The 18,698-nt window shown below is 52.5% G+C and overlaps 1 protein-coding gene across 1 annotated transcript in view; it reads right to left on the bottom strand.

The window, feature by feature from the left end:
- The window catches only part of LOC144611988 (zinc finger protein GLI1-like), a 67,954-nt gene that overhangs the window by 21,213 nt on the left and 28,043 nt on the right, over positions 1–18,698 (bottom strand). Inside the window, exons 2-3 of the mRNA XM_078431372.1 lie at positions 8,367–8,472; positions 5,364–5,563 (exon numbers count right to left, since the gene is read on the bottom strand). Coding sequence (XP_078287498.1) covers positions 5,364–5,563; positions 8,367–8,472 — 306 coding nt within the window. The remainder of the gene's footprint in view (positions 1–5,363; positions 5,564–8,366; positions 8,473–18,698) is intronic.

Consider the following 18,698-nt stretch of genomic DNA (forward strand, 5'->3'; position numbering starts at 1 on the left):
GAGGTAAGATTTGAACCAGGATAGGGCTGCCCCGGTGATGTTAAAGGAGGTTTCAAGTCGGGTGAGGAGAATGGAGTGATTTATGGTGTCAAAGGCGGCGCTGAGGTCAAGTAGGATGAGGATGTTGAGGTTGCCAGCGTCAGAGGAGAGGAAAAGGTCGTTTGTGATTTTGAGGAGCGCAGTTTCAGTACAGTGGTTGGAGCGGAATCCGGATTGGAAAGTTTCATACAGGTTATTGGTAGAGAGGTGGTATTTGAGTTGGGAAGCTACAGCACGTTCCAAAACTTTGGACAGAAAGGGTAGGTTGGAGATTGGTCTGAAGTTGTTTGGGGTGTCAGGGTTGAGACCAGGTTTTTTCAGAATGGGGGTGACAGCAGCGATTTTGAGGGATGGCGGGATGATGCCAGTGGACAGGGAGGAGTTTATTGTTGCAGTGATAAGTGGAGAGAGAGCAGGAAGGCAGGCCTTGACAAAGCTGGAGGGGATGGGGTCCAGAGAGCAGGTGGCAGTTTTTATTCCTGTGAAGAGGTCAGAGAGGTCGGTGGTGGAGACTGGGGAGAACTGAGGCAGGGGCTGACAGGATAAGGGGGGGCAGGTGGTTTGAGGGGGAGCAGGTGAGTTGGTGGTTAAGGTGCTGTAGATGCTGTCTATTTTGCTTTGGAAGAATGAAAGGAAAGTGATGCATATATAATATATATGTGTGTGTGTATGTATATGTATATGCAAGATACATCTTCCGGATGCACTGGGACGCATCCTCAGTGATGTGACCTGGGGTGATCGGGTTTTTTCGGATCTCACAACATCAGACACCCTCGCCCAGGCGACCCAGCCGGGGTTGATCAGGCCCCGACTTGCGTCCCAGCAGCAACTGCCCACGGATCAGCCCTCTTAATCCAAAGCCATCTAGTGGCTTTCTCTGTGGCTTCGCTTGCGGATTGAATGGCCCTCTTCTTTGCCAGCCTCGTAATGCCCAATTGGTTGAGGACTTTGTAGAGTGAGCGACCTGCAAAGCCTCTACAGCCCTCCTCTATGGTTTCATAGCATGTCTTCCAGCCCCTGTCCCGGCACATCTCCACCAGCTCCTGGTACTTTGCACGTTTCCTCTCATTTGCTTCTTCCATACGCTCTTCCCAGGGCACTGTCAGCTCCACAATGATCAGCTGTTGTGTCACTTCGGAGGTGATGATCGTGTCTGGCCGGAGTGATGTTGCTGTGATGTGCTGCGGAGATTTCAGCTGTTTGCCCAGATCGACGTGCAGCTGCCAGTCAGTGGCCGTGTAGAGGAGGCCCGCCCTTGTATTTGGTTGTGGTCGAGGCTTCACTCCAGCTTTGACAAAAGTGATTGATTTCTTCGGGGCGCGGTGGTGTTTGCTGCTACTGATGGCAGTGGCTATGCTCTCAGCAACCACCTTAAGCACCTGGTCATGGTGCCACCGATAGCGACCTTCGCCAAGGGACTTTGGGCAGCTGCTGAGGAGATGTTCTAATGATCCCCTTCCAGTGCAAAGTGGGCAGGAAGGTGTCACGCTCTTGCCCCAGACGTGGAGGTTTGCTGGGCTTGGTAGGGCATCGTAGACAGCTTGGACAAGGAACCGGACGCACTGGAAGTCTGCCTGCATGATGTTTTACCAGGTAATCCTGTGCTGCGGTATGCTCACCCACCTTGTCCACGCTCCCTGCTGCCTGAGCCCCTGGATGAGATGGTGTCTTCCTTGCCCTGGGCCTTGCCAACCTGGGTCTTAGGGACGTATCCCAAGCCCGCTCTGCCAGTTGCTATGACTCCCACATATATAATCACATACACATCAGTCTGAAGAAGGGTCTCGACCCGAAACGTCACCCATTCCTTCTCTCCTGAGATGCTGCCTGACCTGCTGAGTTACTCCAGCATTTTGTGAAATAAATACCCTTGATTTGTACCAGCATCTGCAGTTATTTTCTTACACACACCTATATATATATATATATATATGTATGTGTAGGAAGGAACTGCAGATGCTGGTTTAAACCAAAGAAAGACTGGAGTAACTCAGTGGGTCAGGCAGCATCTCTGGAGGAGAAGGTTCGCGACCCAAAATGTCACCTATTCCTTTGCTCCAGAGATGCTGTCTGACCCGCTGAGTTACTCCAGCTTTGTATGTCTATCTTCTATATATACATCTATACACACGCAGATATATAGATGTATCGCGGGTCGACCCGCAGTCAAAGGTCGATGAGAGTGTGGGGGGGGATCGCCATGAGGGGAAAGGGGAAGCACAATGGGGACCCAGCGTCGGGGGACAAAAGGGGGAGCCGGTGTGGGGGGGGGGACTGCTGTGGGGGGGAGGGGAACAAAAGGAGGAGCTGGCGTGCTTTGTAACTTTGTCAGCCCTGTAGGTGGCCGCTATTTGTATACCTTGTGTACGCAGCAAAGAATCTCACCGTGCCTAGTCACACGTGGCAATAAAGTATTCCTATTCCTATTCCTATATAATATAATTCCTATACAAACTATTCCTATTCCTATATAATAATAACTTTATCTATAAAGCACTTTATAAAGTGCTTTCCACAAAAACAAACACAAGTCTAAACAAAAATACAATTTAAAACAGTAAAGACATCGGCTGTTAGTAGCATACAAGGCACAGATTTATATAAAAATATAAAATGTAAAATTGGGAGTGGAAAAGAACGAAGGAAGTAAAATCAGTTAAAAGCTTGATTAAAAAGATAAGTTTTTAGCTGCTGTTTGAAAGTCTCAGCTGAGTGGGCGTTTCTCATGGCCCTGGGTCAGGTATACCACAGCTTGGGGCCTAGTTGAAAAAGGCTGCTTGCCCAATGTTCTTACTGCTGCGGCTTTGAGTGGCTAATCAGCAGACCTGAGCGCTGGAGTAGGGGCAGACGGAAGGAGGGACTCTGTAAGATATGGTGCTCCTAAACCATTTAGGGCTTTGTAGACAAGGAGGACCTTATAGTCTATCCTGGATCACACAGGAAGCCAATGAAGGAAGTGTAATACTGGGGTGATATGTACATACATGCGTGTGTGTGTGTATATACCCATATATATATGCGCACACACATACACACACACATATATATATGTATATGTGTATATATGTGTATATATAGACACACGTACATGTACTTACATATATACATATGTACACACACATATATATATGTATGCGTGTATATATATATGTGTGTGTGTGTGTGTGTGTGTGTGTATGTATGTATGTGTATATATATATAGACACACATATATGTACATACATATATACATATGCATACACACACACACACATATATATAGTGACACCCTCCAAGGTTGGATATCTGCCCGTACCCAGTGAGTAGGTGCACACACCGGGCAGGCTGGTGGTGGTGACGTTGGCATGATAAGAGAGGGGCTTCAGGGAGAAAAGCTGATGTTGAAAGCATTTTGAAAGACTACTTGCTGAAGCGCCCTATGAATGAAAGGAACATAGAACGGTATTGCACAGGAACAGGCCCTTCGGCCCACAATGCCCGTGTCGAACACGATGCCAGGATAAACTAATCTCTGCCTGCGCCTGGTCCATACCCCTCCATTCCCTGCACATCCATGTGCCGATCTAAAGGCCTCTTAAATACCACTGCCTCCATCTGCCTCCACCACCACCCCTGGCAGCACGTTCCAGGCACCCACCACCCTCCGTGTAAAAACTTTGCCCGACACATCTCCTTTCAATTTTGCCCCTCTCACCTTAAAGCTCTGCCCTCTCGTCTTTGACATTTCCATGTCTGGGAAAAAGGTTTAGTTTAGTTTAGTTTAGAGATACAGCGTGGAAAGAGGCCTTTCGGCCCACCGAGTCCGCGCCGGCCAGCGATCCCCGCACACTAACACTATCCCACACACACGAGGAACAATTTACAATTACAATTACAATTTACAATTTACAATTTACAATTACAATTTACAATTACAATTTACAATTAGCTGTTTGTCTGTTCGTCTTTAGAGTGTTGGAGGAAACCGGAGAGCCCGGAGAAAACCCACGCAGGTTACGGGGAGAACGTACAAACTCCGTACAGACTGCACCCGTAGTCAGAATGGAACCCGGATCTCTGGCGCTGTGAGTCAGCAACTCTACCGCTGCGCCACCGTGCCGCCCGAACACCATATCAGTTGCCTGATAACAGCCGGGATGAAACTGTCCCTGAATCTGGAGGTGTGCGTTTTCACACTTCTGTATCTTTAACCCGATGGGAGAGGGGAGAAGAGGGAGTGGCCGGGGTGAGACTGGTCCTTGATTATGCTGCTGGCCTTGCCGAGGCAGCGTGAGGTGTAGATGGAGTCGGTGGAAGGGAGGTTGGTTTGTGTGATGGTCTGGGCTGCTGGCCTTGCCGAGGCAGCGTGAGGTGTAGATGGAGTCGATGGAAGGGAGGTTGGTTTGTGTGATGGTCTGGGCTGCTGGCCTTGCCGAGGCAGCGTGAGGTGTAGATGGAGTCGATGGAAGGGAGGTTGGTTTGTGTGATGGTCTGGGCTGCTGGCCTTGCCGAGGCAGCGTGAGGTGTAGATGGAGTCGATGGAAGGGAGGTTGGTTTGTGTGATGGTCTGGGCTGCTGGCCTTGCCGAGGCAGCGTGAGGTGTAGATGGAGTCGATGGAAGGGAGGTTGGTTTGTGTGACGGTCTGGGCTGCTGGCCTTGCCGAGGCAGCGTGAGGTGTAGATGGAGTCAGTGGAAGGGAGGTTGGTTTGTGTGATGGTCTGGGCTGCTGGCCTTGCCGAGGCAGCGTGAGGTGTAGATGGAGTCGATGGAAGGGAGGTTGGTTTGTGTGATGGTCTGGGCTGTGTCCACAACTCTCTGCGATGTCTTGCATTCTTCGATGGGTAAATGAGGGATGCTGACCTTGGTAAAGTTGTCGCAAGCTGAGAGAGGGGCAGCTTCTGGGGAAGAGCTGAGCACAGGCTGCACTGAGTCAGCTGCCGACTGATATCGAGGGGAGTTTGGGGGATAGACAATGTCGCACGGTGGCGCAGCGGTAGAGTTGCTGCCTCACAGCGCCAGAGACCCGGGTTCGATCCTGACTACGGCTGCTGTCTGTACGGAGTTTGTACGTTCTCCCCGTGACCTGCGTGGGTTTTCTCCGGGTGCTCTGGTTTCTTCCTCTACTCCAACGACGTGCAGGTTTGTAGGTTAATTGGCTTGGTGTATGTGTGTGTGGGATACTGTTAGTGTGCGGGGATCGCTGGTCGGTGCGGACTCAGTGGGCCAAGGGGCCTGTTTCCGCGCTGTATCTCCAAACTAAGCTGAACAGAGTGAGATCGACGGGTATTTGACGGGGAGACAAGCGAGTGGCATGAGTGAAGCGGGTGAAACGTGCACTGACCATCGGCTGGTGCCAGCGGGTGTTGGGCAGGAAGGCTGGCACACTGCCCTTGGCCGGGCCGGAGCTGATGGTCCACACGCGGGCCCGGCAGGTGGTGGAGGACGGTGCACACGGCGTGGCCCTCTGGCGCCCGGCTCTGACGCGGAGCCACGTGGCCAAGGGGGACGTCAGAGTGAGCCGGGCCGTCGGACGGCGCGAACCTGACGGAGAGGAAAGAAAAACGCTTCAAAGCAGGAGCCGCTGACACCGCTCCAGGAGAGAAAAGGGAGTGGAACTGCCCGCGAGCAGGGGAGGCAGTCTGCTGACCCAGCGTTGGTGTTGCCGGTACAGTGGGGCCAGCGTTTCCCCGCACTGTGCGGCCCACACCCGCCATGTAGCCGACTCCAGACTGCAGTGTGAGGGTCTCCGCTGATGGTTCCAGCCTCGTTTCCCCCAAACTCCAGGCAGGTGGCCTTCTCTGTAGCCATTGCGCTAATTATCCGTTCTCGAAGCAAGCAGGGGGGCTGGGGGGGGGGGGGCCAGGGGCAGGGGGCCGGGGGGCAGGGGGCGGGGTGGAGGCAGAGCGCGAGAGGAGCGGGTTCATAGACTGGCAAGCACTGGACTTGTGGGAGCCGGAGGAGGGGGGGAAGAGGGCAGGGGAGCCGTGCTGCTGGGGCTCACCGTAGCTCCACTCCAGCACCTCTGTAAAAACAAAGGCAAGATAAACAGCGGGGAATTTTACCTCACGGGGAATTTAACCGCGGCCCACTCCGGCGCCAGTGACAGCTCCGGCACCTGAAACATTACCACCGCAACACTGGAAGGGGGGGAACGAGGTGAAGGGAAGAGGAGAGGAGAGGAGGGGGTGGCGGGAGGAGAGGTGAGGAGGGAACAAGGAAGGGGAGCAAAAGAGGGAGCAGAGGGGGGGGGGGGGGGAAATAAGGAGGAGGAATGAGGGGGAGGAAAGAGGTGGGTGGAGGAAGTGAGGAGGGGGTGGGACGAGGGGAATAAAGAGATGAAGGGATTAGACACAAAGTGCTGGAGTAGCTCAGCGTCTCTGGAGAGAAGGAACGGGAGACGTTTCGGGTCAAGACCCTGCACCAGACTGATGAAGGGTCTCCAACCGAAGTGGTCACCTATTCCTTTTCTCCACAGATGCTGCCTGACCCGCTGAGTTACTCCAGCACTCTGTGTCTTTCTTCAGTGTGAACCGGCATCTGCAGTTCCTTCCGTCACAGGTGAAGGGATTGGACGGGGTTGAAGAGACGGAGTGATGAGTGAAGGAAGATGTTGTCTACACGGCAGCATGGACATTATTTCTGCGCGGTCCCCTGGCCGGGTGAGAGGACCCTGGTTGCGTTTTTGCGCATCGATGCTGGCAGAGCCTTTGTTGGCGTTACCACTTCTGCGCCAAGCCTTGCATTCAACAGCCTGCGAGATCAATAACACTGTTGCACCTCACTGCGACAGGAGGGAGCTGCGCCCCGGGGCCGCGGGCGGGCGGGCGGACTGTCGGGCTCTGCTCCCCGTGGAGTCCAAACACCGCGGTGGGGACACGACACCGCGCGGTTGCCGAGCTAGCCACCAGCCGCTGAGGAGAGGAGCGGACCGGGGGTCTCACCCACCCAGGCCACAGAGGCCACAGCAGCCAGTGCTGACAGAGGCCAACGCAGCCAGTGCTAACAGAGGCCAGAGCAGCCAGTGCTGACAGCCAGTGTTGACAGAGGCCAAAGCAGCCAGTGCTGACAGAGGCCACAGCAGCCAGTGCTGACAGAGGCCAACGCAGCCAGTGCTGACAGAGGCCAGAGCAGCCAGTGCTGACAGCCAGTGTTGACAGAGGCCAAAGCAGCCAGTGCTGACAGAGGCCACAGCAGCCAGTGCTGACAGAAGCCAACGCAGCCAGTGCTGACAGAGGCCAAAGCAGCCAGTGCTGACAGCCAGTGCTGACATGCACACACCTTGTGTACAGGTGCAGTGTGGACACTGGCACACGCACATTGTGAGTGTCCACACTGCACCTGTACACAAGGTGTGTGCTTGTGCACAATGGGAGTCTGTGTGTGCCTGCACGGGTGTGAATTATGTGTGCGCTGTGAGCAAGTGTGAATAACTGTGAGTGTGTCCCTGTGTGTGTGTGTGTGTGTGTGTCTATGACAATGCCTCAGTGAGAGGATCTGTACCTTTTGGCAGTGTGTGTGTGTGTGTGTGTGTGTGTGTGTGTGTGTGTGTGCGTGCGTGCGTGCGTGCGTGCGTGCGTGCGTGCGTGCGTGCGCGCGTGCGTGCGTGCGTGCGTGTGTGCGTGTGTGTGTGTGTGTTTAGATGTACATTTGCTTTGAGTGGGTGTACAAGTGTCTGTACTTATGGATAAGCAATGTGTGCATGCCACATGTGAATATATGCGTGTATGCATGTGTGTGTGTGTGCACGCACGTACATGTATAAGCGTGTGGGTATGTGTGTGAGTGACTGTGTGCATATATGTGAATGTGTGGTGGTGCGTGCGCGTCCGCATGCATGCATGCATGCATGCATGCGTGTGTGTGAGTCTGTGTGTGTGCGCATGTATGTGTGTGTGTGGGAGTGCGCGTGTGTGTCTACATATGTGTGTGTGTGCGGGTGTGTGCATGCATGTGCGTGCATGTGTGTGCATGCGCGTGCATGTGTGTTAGAGGGCTTGTGTGTGTGTGTGTGTGAGAGTGTGTGCGCGCGTGTGTGCATGCGTGTGTGCATGCGTGTGCATTAGTGGACATGTGTGTGCATGTGCATGCGTGTTTGTGGGAGTGTGTGTGTGCGCGTGTGTGCATGTGTGTGTGTTAGTGGGCATGTGTGTGCGTGCGTGTTTGTGAGAGAGTGTGCGTGCGTGCGTGCGTGTGTGCGTGCGTGTGCGTGTGTGCGAGCATGTACCTGCATTGACCTTGGCTCTGGGCTTCTGCGATCAGGAGGGGAGGGATGTAAGGAATCTCAGTCAGGTGCCCGGGTGCAGGTGCCAGCTCCACTGGCATCCCGCCCACCCTCGTGACTTACCCCTGCACTGTTTGAGGGACGCTGGGGTCGTAGAGATAGCCACAGTCATGGAGCAAAGAATCGGCTGGCATCGAAGCTTGAAAAGCTGAGTAATGCTGGTGGGCACCTGGGGAGGAGGGAGAAGACAAGCACGTTAGGCAGGGGATGAGGTGCCCGCCTTGGCACTGAATAATCCCAAGCCACAGGCACGGTGGCACATGGGTGGGCTGCAGATCTCCGTACCAGTGTTGCCCACATTGTCAGAACTACTCTTGGCGGGTTGTGCCAGCGGTGTGAGCCTCAGCAGCAGTGCCAGCGTCCAGTGCCCGTCCGATGCCCGTGAGGCGGTGGGGGTGAGCCACCCTCTGGTGCAGCTACTGTCAGGGAGGGAGCTACAGGACTTAGGTCTAAAGGAACGGTGAACGATGCCAGGATGGTGTTGCCCCGTGCCCCGTGCCCAGTGCCCTTGCTGGTGGGGGGGTCAGGCCATGGGCAGGCTGCTGCAGTAGGTGAGGGTGAAGGTGAGGTGGGTGACTGCCCAGCACTGTGTTTAGTTTCGTTCACTTTAGTTGAGTTGAGTTTAGTTTATTGTCACGTGAACTGAGGTACAGTGAAAAGCTTTTGTTGCGTTCTGACCAGCCAGCGGAAAGACAACGCATGGCACATTGGCATTTCAACACAGTGGAACCTCAACACAGTAGAACCACAACACAGTGGCACCTCAACACAGTGGCACCTCAACACAGTGGCACCTCAACACAGTGGCACCTCAACACAGTGGAACCACAACACAGTGGAACCACAACACAGTGGCACCTCAACACAGTGGAACCACAACACAGAGGAACCACAACACAGTGGAACCACAACACAGTGGCATCACAACACAGTGGAACCACAACACAGTGGAACCACAACACAGTGGAAGCACAACACAGTGGCATCACAACACAGTGGAAACTCAACACAGTGGAACCCCAACACAGTGGAACCACAACACAGTGGCATCACAACGCAGTGGAACCCCAACACAGTGGAACCACAACACAGTGGCATCACAACGCAGTGGAACCCCAACACAGTGGAACCACCACATAGTGGAACCTCAACACGGTGGAACCACAACACAGTGGACCCACAACACAGTGGAACCACAACACAGTGGAACCACAACACAGTGGAACCACAACACAGTGGCATCTCAACACAGTGGCACCACAACACAGTGGCATCACAACACAGTGGAACCACAACACAGTGGCATCTCAACACAGTGGAACCACAACACAGTGGAACCACAACACAGTGGCATCACAACACAGTGGAACCACAACACAGTGGAACCACAACACAGTGGAACCACAACACAGTGGACCCACAACACAGTGGAACCACAACACAGTGGCATCACAACACAGTGGAACCACAACACAGTGGAACCTCAACACAGTAGCATCACAACACAGTGGAACCACAACACAGTGGCATCACAACACAGTGGCATCACAACACAGTGGAACCACAACACAGTGGCACCTCAACACAGTGGAACCACAACACAGTGGAACCACAACACAGTGGAACCACAACACAGTGGCATCACAACACAGTGGAACCACAACACAGTGGAACCACAACACAGTGGAAGCACAACACAGTGGCATCACAACACAGTGGAACCACAACACAGTGGCATCACAACACAGTGGAACCACAACACAGTGGAACCACAACACAGTGGAAGCACAACACAGTGGCATCACAACACAGTGGAAACTCAACACAGTGGAACCCCAACACAGTGGCATCACAACGCAGTGGAACCCCAACACAGTGGAACCACCACATAGTGGAACCTCAACACAGTGGAACCACAACACAGTGGACCCACAACACAGTGGAACCTCAACACAGTGGAACCACAACACAGTGGAACCACAACACAGTGGAACCACAACACAGTGGAACCACAACACAGTGGAACCACAACACAGTGGCATCTCAACACAGTGGCACCACAACACAGTGGCATCACAACACGGTGCAACCACAACACAGTGGCATCTCAACACAGTGGCACCACAACACAGTGGCATCACAACACAGTGCAACCACAACACAGTGGCATCTCAACACAGTGGAACCACAACACAGTGGAACCACAACACAGTGGAACCACAACACAGTGGAACCACAACACAGTGGAACCACAACACAGTGGAACCACAACACAGTGGCATCACAACACAGTGGAACCACAACACTGTGGAACCACAACACATTGGAAACACAACACAGTGGAACCACAACACAGTGGAACCACAACACAGTGGCACCTCAACACAGTGGCATCACAACACAGTGGAACCTCAATACAGTGGAACCCCAACACAGTGGAACCACAACACAGTGGAACCTCAACACAGTGGACCCACAACACAGTGGAACCACCAGACAGTGGAACCACAACACAGTGGAACCACATCACAGTGGAACCACAACACAGTGGAACCACAACACAGTGGAACCACCAGACAGTGGAACCACAACACAGTGGAACCACATCACAGTGGAACCACAACACAGTGGACCCACAACACAGTGGAACCACAACCCAGTGGAACCACCAGACAGTGGAACCACAACACAGTGGAACCACAACACAGTGGAACCTCAACACAGTGGCATCACAACACAGTGGAACCTCAACACAGTGGAACCACAACACAGTGGAACCTCAACACAGTGGAACCCCAACACAGTGGAACCACAACACAGTGGAACCACAACACAGTGGAACCTCAACACAGTGGAACCACAACACAGTGGAACCACAACACAGTGGAACCACAACACAGTGGAACCACAACACAGTGGAACCACAACACAGTGGAACCACAACACAGTGGAACCACAACACAGTGGAACCCCAACACAGTGGCATCACAACACAGTGGAACCTCAACACAGTGGAACCACAACACAGTGGAAACACAACACAGTGGAACCACAACACAGTGGAACCACAACACAGTGGAACCTCAACACAGTGGAACCACAACACAGTGGAACCACACAGTGGAACCACAACACAGTGGCATCACAACACAGTGGAACCACAACACAGTGGAACCACAACTCAGTGGAACCACAACACAGTAGCATCACAACACAGTGGAACCACAACACAGTGGAACCACAACACTGTGGAACCACAACACAGTGGAACCACAACACAGTGGAACCACAACACAGTGGAACCACAACACAGTGGAACCACAACACAGTGGCATCACAACACAGTGGCATCACAACACAGTGGCATCACAACACAGTGGAACCACAACACAGTGGAACCTCAACACAGTGGCATCACAACACAGTGGAACCACAACACAGTGGCATCACAACACAGTGGCATCACAACACAGTGGAACCTCAACACAGTGGAACCTCAACACAGTGGAACCTCAACACAGTGGAACCACAACACAGTGGAACCACAACACAGTGGAACCACAACACAGTGGAACCACAACACAGTGGAACCACAACACAGTGGAACCACAACACAGTGGAACCACAACACAGTGGAACCACAACACAGTGGAACCTCAACACAGTGGAACCACAACACAGTGGAACCACACAGTGGCATCACAACACAGTGGAACCACAACACAGTGGAACCTCAACACAGTGGAACCACAACACAGTGGCATCACAACACAGTGGCATCACAACACAGTGGCATCACAACACAGTGGAACCACAACACAGTGGAACCACACAGTGGCATCACAACACAGTGGAACCACAGCATAGTGGAACCTCAACACAGTGGAACCACAACACAGTGGAACCTCAACACAGTGGAAACACAACACAGTGGAACCACAACACAGTGGAACCACAACACAGTGGCATCACAACACAGTGGCATCACAACACAGTGGAACCTCAACACAGTGGCATCACAACACAGTGGCATCACAACACAGTGGAACCTCAACACAGTGGAACCTCAACACACTGGAACCTCAACACAGTGGAACCACAACACGGTGGCATCACTGTACCTCGGTACACATGACAATAAACTAAACTCAACTAAAGTGTGATAGTTTTGTGGGGATGCTTTGTTGCAATGAAGGCTTTGAACGATGTTTATTCAGCAGCTGTGGGCATCAGGTGGCACAGTTGCACCTTTTGCCCGTGTCCATCCTGCTGCCAGCCTGTGTCTTTGGTGGCCGCCTGAGCCCCATCCACTCACCCACCCCCGTCGCCTGGTTTCATCAGGACTACCCGCTGGCCATAACACAGCGGGTAGTCTGGCTGAAGACGTTGGAAGCAGATGGGTGGAAAAGAAAGACAGTGTGAAAGTGCTGGGCCAGTGGTGCCCAGACTCTGGAGGGCGGAGGGCACCTGCCCGATCCCCGGTGCCCATCGCCGCGGCCCCCCACCACACCCCACCCTGGACTTCGAGTGGCACTCGTTTTCCTCGTGGGCACTCGTTGCCATGCTGGGATCAGTGATCTCGCTGGCCCTGAAGCTGGCACCCTCCACTTAGGGCTCAACACAGTGGAACCACAACACAGTGGAACCACAACACAGTGGAACCACAACACAGTAGCTCCACAACACAGTGGAACCACAACACAGTGGAACCTCAACACAGTGGAACCACAACACAGTGGACCCACAACACAGTGGAACCACAACACAGTGGAACCACAACACAGTGGAACCTCAACACAGTGGAACCACAACACAGTGGAACCACAACACAGTGGAACCACAACACAGTGGAACCACAACACAGTGGAACCACAACACAGTGGAACCACACAGTGGAACCACAACACAGTGGAACCACAACACAGTGGAACCACAACACAGTGGAACCACAACACAGTGGAACCACAACACAGTGGAACCTCACCACAGTGGAACCACAACACAGTGGAACCACAACACAGTGGAACCACAACACAGTGGCATCACAACACAGTGGAACCACAACACAGTGGCATCACAACACAGTGGAACCACAACACAGTGGAACCACAACACAGTGGAACCACAACACAGTGGAACCTCAACACAGTGGAACCACAACACAGTGGAACCACAACACTGTGGAACCACAACACAGTGGAACCACAACACAGTGGAACCACAACACAGTGGCATCACAACACAGTGGAACCACAACACAGTGGAACCACAACACAGTGGAACCACAACACAGTGGAACCACAACACAGTGGCATCACAACACAGTGGCATCACAACACAGTGGAACCACAACACAGTGGAACCACAACACAGTGGAACCACAACACTGTGGAACCACAACACAGTGGAACCACAACACAGTGGAACCACAACACAGTGGCATCACAACACAGTGGAAACTCAACACAGTGGAACCACAACACAGTGGAACCTCACCACAGTGGCATCACAACACAGTGGAACCACAACACAGTGGAACCACAACACAGTGGAACCTCACCACAGTGGAACCACAACACTGTGGAACCACAACACAGTGGAACCACAACACAGTGGAACCACAACACAGTGGAACCTCACCACAGTGGAACCACAACACAGTGGAACCACAACACAGTGGAACCACAACACAGGGGAACCACAACACAGTGGCATCACAACACAGTGGAAACTCAACACAGTGGAACCACAACACAGTGGAACCTCACCACAGTGGCATCACAACACAGTGGAACCACAACACAGTGGAACCTCAACACAGTGGCATCACAACACAGTGGAACCACAACACAGTGGAACCACAACACAGGGGAACCACAACACAGTGGCATCACAACACAGTGGAACCACAACACAGTGGCATCACAGAGCAGTGCCACCAAGGAGCAGTGCCAGGATGCCCAGCTGGACAGTGCCCAATCTCTGGAGAGAGTCTCCAAGCCCTAAGTGGAGGGTGCCAGCTTCAGGGCCAGCGAGATCACTGACCCCAGCATGGCAACGAGTGCCCACGAGGAAAACGAGTGCCACTCGAAGTCCAGGGTGGGGTGTGGTGGGGGGCCGCGGCGATGGGCACCGGGGATCGGGCAGGTGCCCTCCGCCCTCCAGAGTCTGGGCACCACTGGCCCAGCACTTTCACACTGTCTTTCTTTTCCACCCATCTGATTCCAACGTCTTCAGCCAGACTACCCGCTGTGTTGTGGCCAGCGGGTAGTCCTGATGAAACCAGGCGACGGGGGTGGGTGAGTGGATGGGGCTCAGGCGGCCACCAAAGACACAGGCTGGCAGCAGGATGGACACGGGCAAAAGGTGCAACTGTGCCACCTGATGCCCACAGCTGCTGAATAAACATCGTTCAAAGCCTTCATTGCAACAAAGCATCCCCACAAAACTATCACACTTTAGTCGAAGTTTAGTTTATTGTCACGTGTACCGAGGTACAGTGAAAAGCTTTTGTTGCCTGCTGACCAGTCAGCGGAAAGACAATACATGGTTACAATCGAGCCGTCCACAGTGTAGAAATACATGGTATGGGAATAATGTGAATAACGTTTAGTGCAAGGAAAAGCCAGTGAAGTCCGATCAAAGATAGCCTGCGATTCTCCAATGAGGTGGATAGGAGGACAGGACATTTATGAGGCTACACCTGGAACAGCAGATACAGTCGTTTTTTAGTTTAGAGATACAGTGCAAAAATAAACCCTTCGGCCCACCGAGTCCGCATCGACCAGCGATCCCCGCACATTAACACTACCCTACATACACTAGGGACAATTTTACACATATACCAAGCCAATTAACCTACAAATTGAAGCACCTGGAGAAAACCCACGCAGGTCACGGGATGAGCGTACAAACTCCGTACAGACACCGCCCGTAGTTAGGATCAAACCCAGGTCTCTGCCGCTGTAAGGCACAACTCTACCACCCTGCTGCCCCTTTAAACTATATAAAGTAGACTGCAGGATACAGGATACATCTTACTGGATCCACTGTTCCAGGTGTGGGCCCCTGTACATCGGCGAGACCAAGCGCAGGCTCGGCGATCGTTTCGCTGAACACCTCCGCCCAGTCCGCCTAAACCTACCTGATCTCCCGGTTGCCAATCCCCCTCCCATCCCCACACTGACCTTTCTGTCCTGGGCCTCCTCCACTGTCAGAGTGAGGCCCAGCGCAAATTGGAGGAACAGCACCTCATATTTTACTTGGGCAGCTCACACACCAGCGGTATGAACATTGATCTCTCTAACTTCAAGTAACCCTTGCATTCCCTCTCTCTCCATCCCTCCCCTTCCCAGTTCTCCCACTGGCCCCCTGATTACATTGTATCTGAGTTACACCAGCTTTTAGTGTCTATCTTCGGTTTAAACCAGCATCTGCTGTTCCTTTAGGAAAAGGGGACGTACAACGTGATCTGGGTGTCCTAGTGCATCAGTCACTGAAAGGAAGCATGCAGGTACAGCAGGCAGTGAAGAAAGCCAATGGCATGTTGGCCTTCATAACAAGAGGAGTTGAGTATAGGAGCATAGAGGTCCTTCTGCAGTTGTACAGGGCCCTGGTGAGACCGCACCTGGAGTACTGTGTACAGTTTTGGTCTCCAAATTTGAGGAAGGATATTCTTGCTATTGAGGGCGTGCAGCGTAGGTTCACCAGGTTAATTCCCGGAATGGCGGGACTGTCATATGTTGAAAGACTGGAGCGACTAGACTTGTATACACTGGAATTTAGAAGGATGAGAGGGGATCTTATCGAAACATATAAGATTATTAAGGGGTTGGACATGTTAGAGGCAGGAAACATGTTCCAAATGTTGGGGGAGTCCAGAACCAGGGGCCACAGTTTAAGAATAAGGGGTAGGCCATTTAGAACAGAGATGAGGAAAAACTTTTTCAGTCAGAGAGTTGTGAATCTGTGGAATTCTCTGCCTCAGAAGGCAGTGGAGGCCAATTCTCTGAATGCATTCAAGAGAGAGCTGGATAGAGCTCTTAAGGATCGCGGAGTCAGGGGGTATGGGGAGAAGGCAGGAACGGGGTACTGATTGAGAATGATCAGCCATGATCACATTGAATGGCGGTGCGTACAGGCTCGAAGGGCCGAATGGCCTCCTCCTGCACCTATTGTTTATTGTCTATTGTCCTTCTTATACGTTTGATCTCTGTTTGCTTTGTTGTCACCTTCTCCCAACCAACAATGATCTATTCTACATTTTCCTTGTTTTTACATCTCTTTTGATGTCGTGTTTTTACACCTTCCCCTTCCTTATCTCTGTGTCTCCCTCTCCCCTGACTCTCGGCCCGAAGAAGGGTCTCGACCCGAAACGTCACCCATTCCTTCTCCCCAGAGATGCCGCCCGTCCCGCCGAGTTACCGAGGTCGGGATCTAAACCCGGGGCACTGGTGCTGTGTGGCATCGGCTCTACCCGCTGCACCACCCTGGTTAAAACAGTGACAAACGAAGTCAAATGAAAAAGAAGGTAGACACAAAAAGCTGGAGTAACTCAGCAGAGAAACTCAACTGGAGTATCCCAACTCTCTGGAGCGGCATGCTGTGTTGTGTAGGAAAATAACTGCAGATCCTGGTACAAATCGAAGGTATCACAACATGCTGGAGTAACTCAGCGGGTCAGGCAGCATCTGTGGAGAGAAGGAATGGGTGACGTTTCAGGTCGAGTCCCTTCTTCAGACTGAATAAGGGTCTCGACCTGAAACGTCACCCATTCCTTCTCTCCTGAGATGCTGCCTGTCCCGCTGAGTTACTCCAGCATTTTGTGTCTTTCTTTGGTTTAAACCAGCATCTGCAGTTCCTTCCTACACATCTTAAATGAAATATCTGAAATGGAAGTGACTTTTTTTAAACGCACGGTAGATTAAGGGGGAGGTATTATTATTTTTTTAACTTTTTTCCTGAAGTTTGATGTTTTCCTCTGGGCTTCGGCCCTGCTTGCTGACACTACCGTCTGTGGTCAGCAGGGGGAGCTCAGTGCCCACAGTTGTCAGCACAGTGCCAACAGACACAGGAATGCTGGATGAACTCAGCGGGTCAGGCAGCATCTCTCGACAGAAGGGCTGGCCTCCCAGGCCCCCGTGTTTGTTTAGCTGGTTACGTGCAGTCAATCTAGCTCAAATAAAGAGGGGCTTACAAATTTTGACTCACGAATGAATGTTTTACCATAAAAAATGTCCATTTTGGCACCGAGCTCAGGAAGTTGGTCAGGAAGTAAAGTGCCAAGCAACAAATGTTTGACTATTCCTCAATAGTCCAAGCTAAACCCTGCGCTCAGTCCCGTGATCGGCCCAGCCACATGGCGCGAGAACACCCCAGCAACCCTCCTCTGTCCGTGATGAAGTGGCTTGTGGGCGGCACGGTGGCGCAGCGGTAGAGTTGCTGCCTCACAGCGCCGGAGACCCGGGTCCCATCCTGACTACGGGTGCTGTCTGTACGGAGTTTGCACGTTCTCCCCGTGACCTGCGTGGGTTTCCTCCGAGATCTTTGCTCTCCTCCCACACTCCAAAGACGTGCCGGTTTTTAGGTTAATTGAGAAACTGTCAATCTGCTCCTTAAAAATATCCACTGACTCGGCCTCCACAGCCGTCTGTGGCAATGAGTTCCACAGATTCACCACCCTCTGACTAAAGAAATTCCTCCTCATCTCCTTCCTAAAAGAACGTCCGTTAATTCTGAGGCTGTGACCTCTAGTCCTAGACTCTCCCACCAGTGGAAACCAAAGATACTAGAGGAGCAAGATGAACCACTCCGTTGAAAGCGCCTACACTGAAGTGTAGTACGCAAAGGAGCGTAACGTCCGCCATTTTAGTAGGCAAAACCCCGCCGTTCGCTCTGCCTCTCGCAGTGTAATCAGTGTTTTGGGGGAACAGTATCATATCATATATCTACAGCCGGAAACAGGCCTTTTCGGCCCTCCAAGTCCGTGCCGCCCAGTGATCCCCGTACATTAACACTATCCTACACCCACTAGGGACAATTTTTACATTTACCCAGCCAATTAACCTACATACCAAGTCCGCGCCGCCCAGCGATCCCCGTACACTAACACTATCCTACACACACTAGGGACAATTTTTTTTTTACATTTACCCAGCCAATTAACCTACATACCTGTACGTCTTTGGAGTGTGGGAGGAAACCGAAGATCTCGGAGAAAACCCACGCAGGTCACGGGGAGAACGTACAAACTCCTTACAGTGCAGCACCCGTAGTCAGGATCGAACCTGAGTGATGGCTTCGACTCCACTGCCGCCCGCTGCACTCGTCAGCCCATGGGTTAACATGGGAGCGCAGCACTGGCTGGCTGCAAGACCACTGCCTCTAATCTCAGCA

Source organism: Rhinoraja longicauda, chromosome 42 (assembly GCF_053455715.1).
Source record: "Rhinoraja longicauda isolate Sanriku21f chromosome 42, sRhiLon1.1, whole genome shotgun sequence".
Classification (NCBI taxonomy): Eukaryota; Metazoa; Chordata; class Chondrichthyes; order Rajiformes; family Arhynchobatidae; genus Rhinoraja; species Rhinoraja longicauda.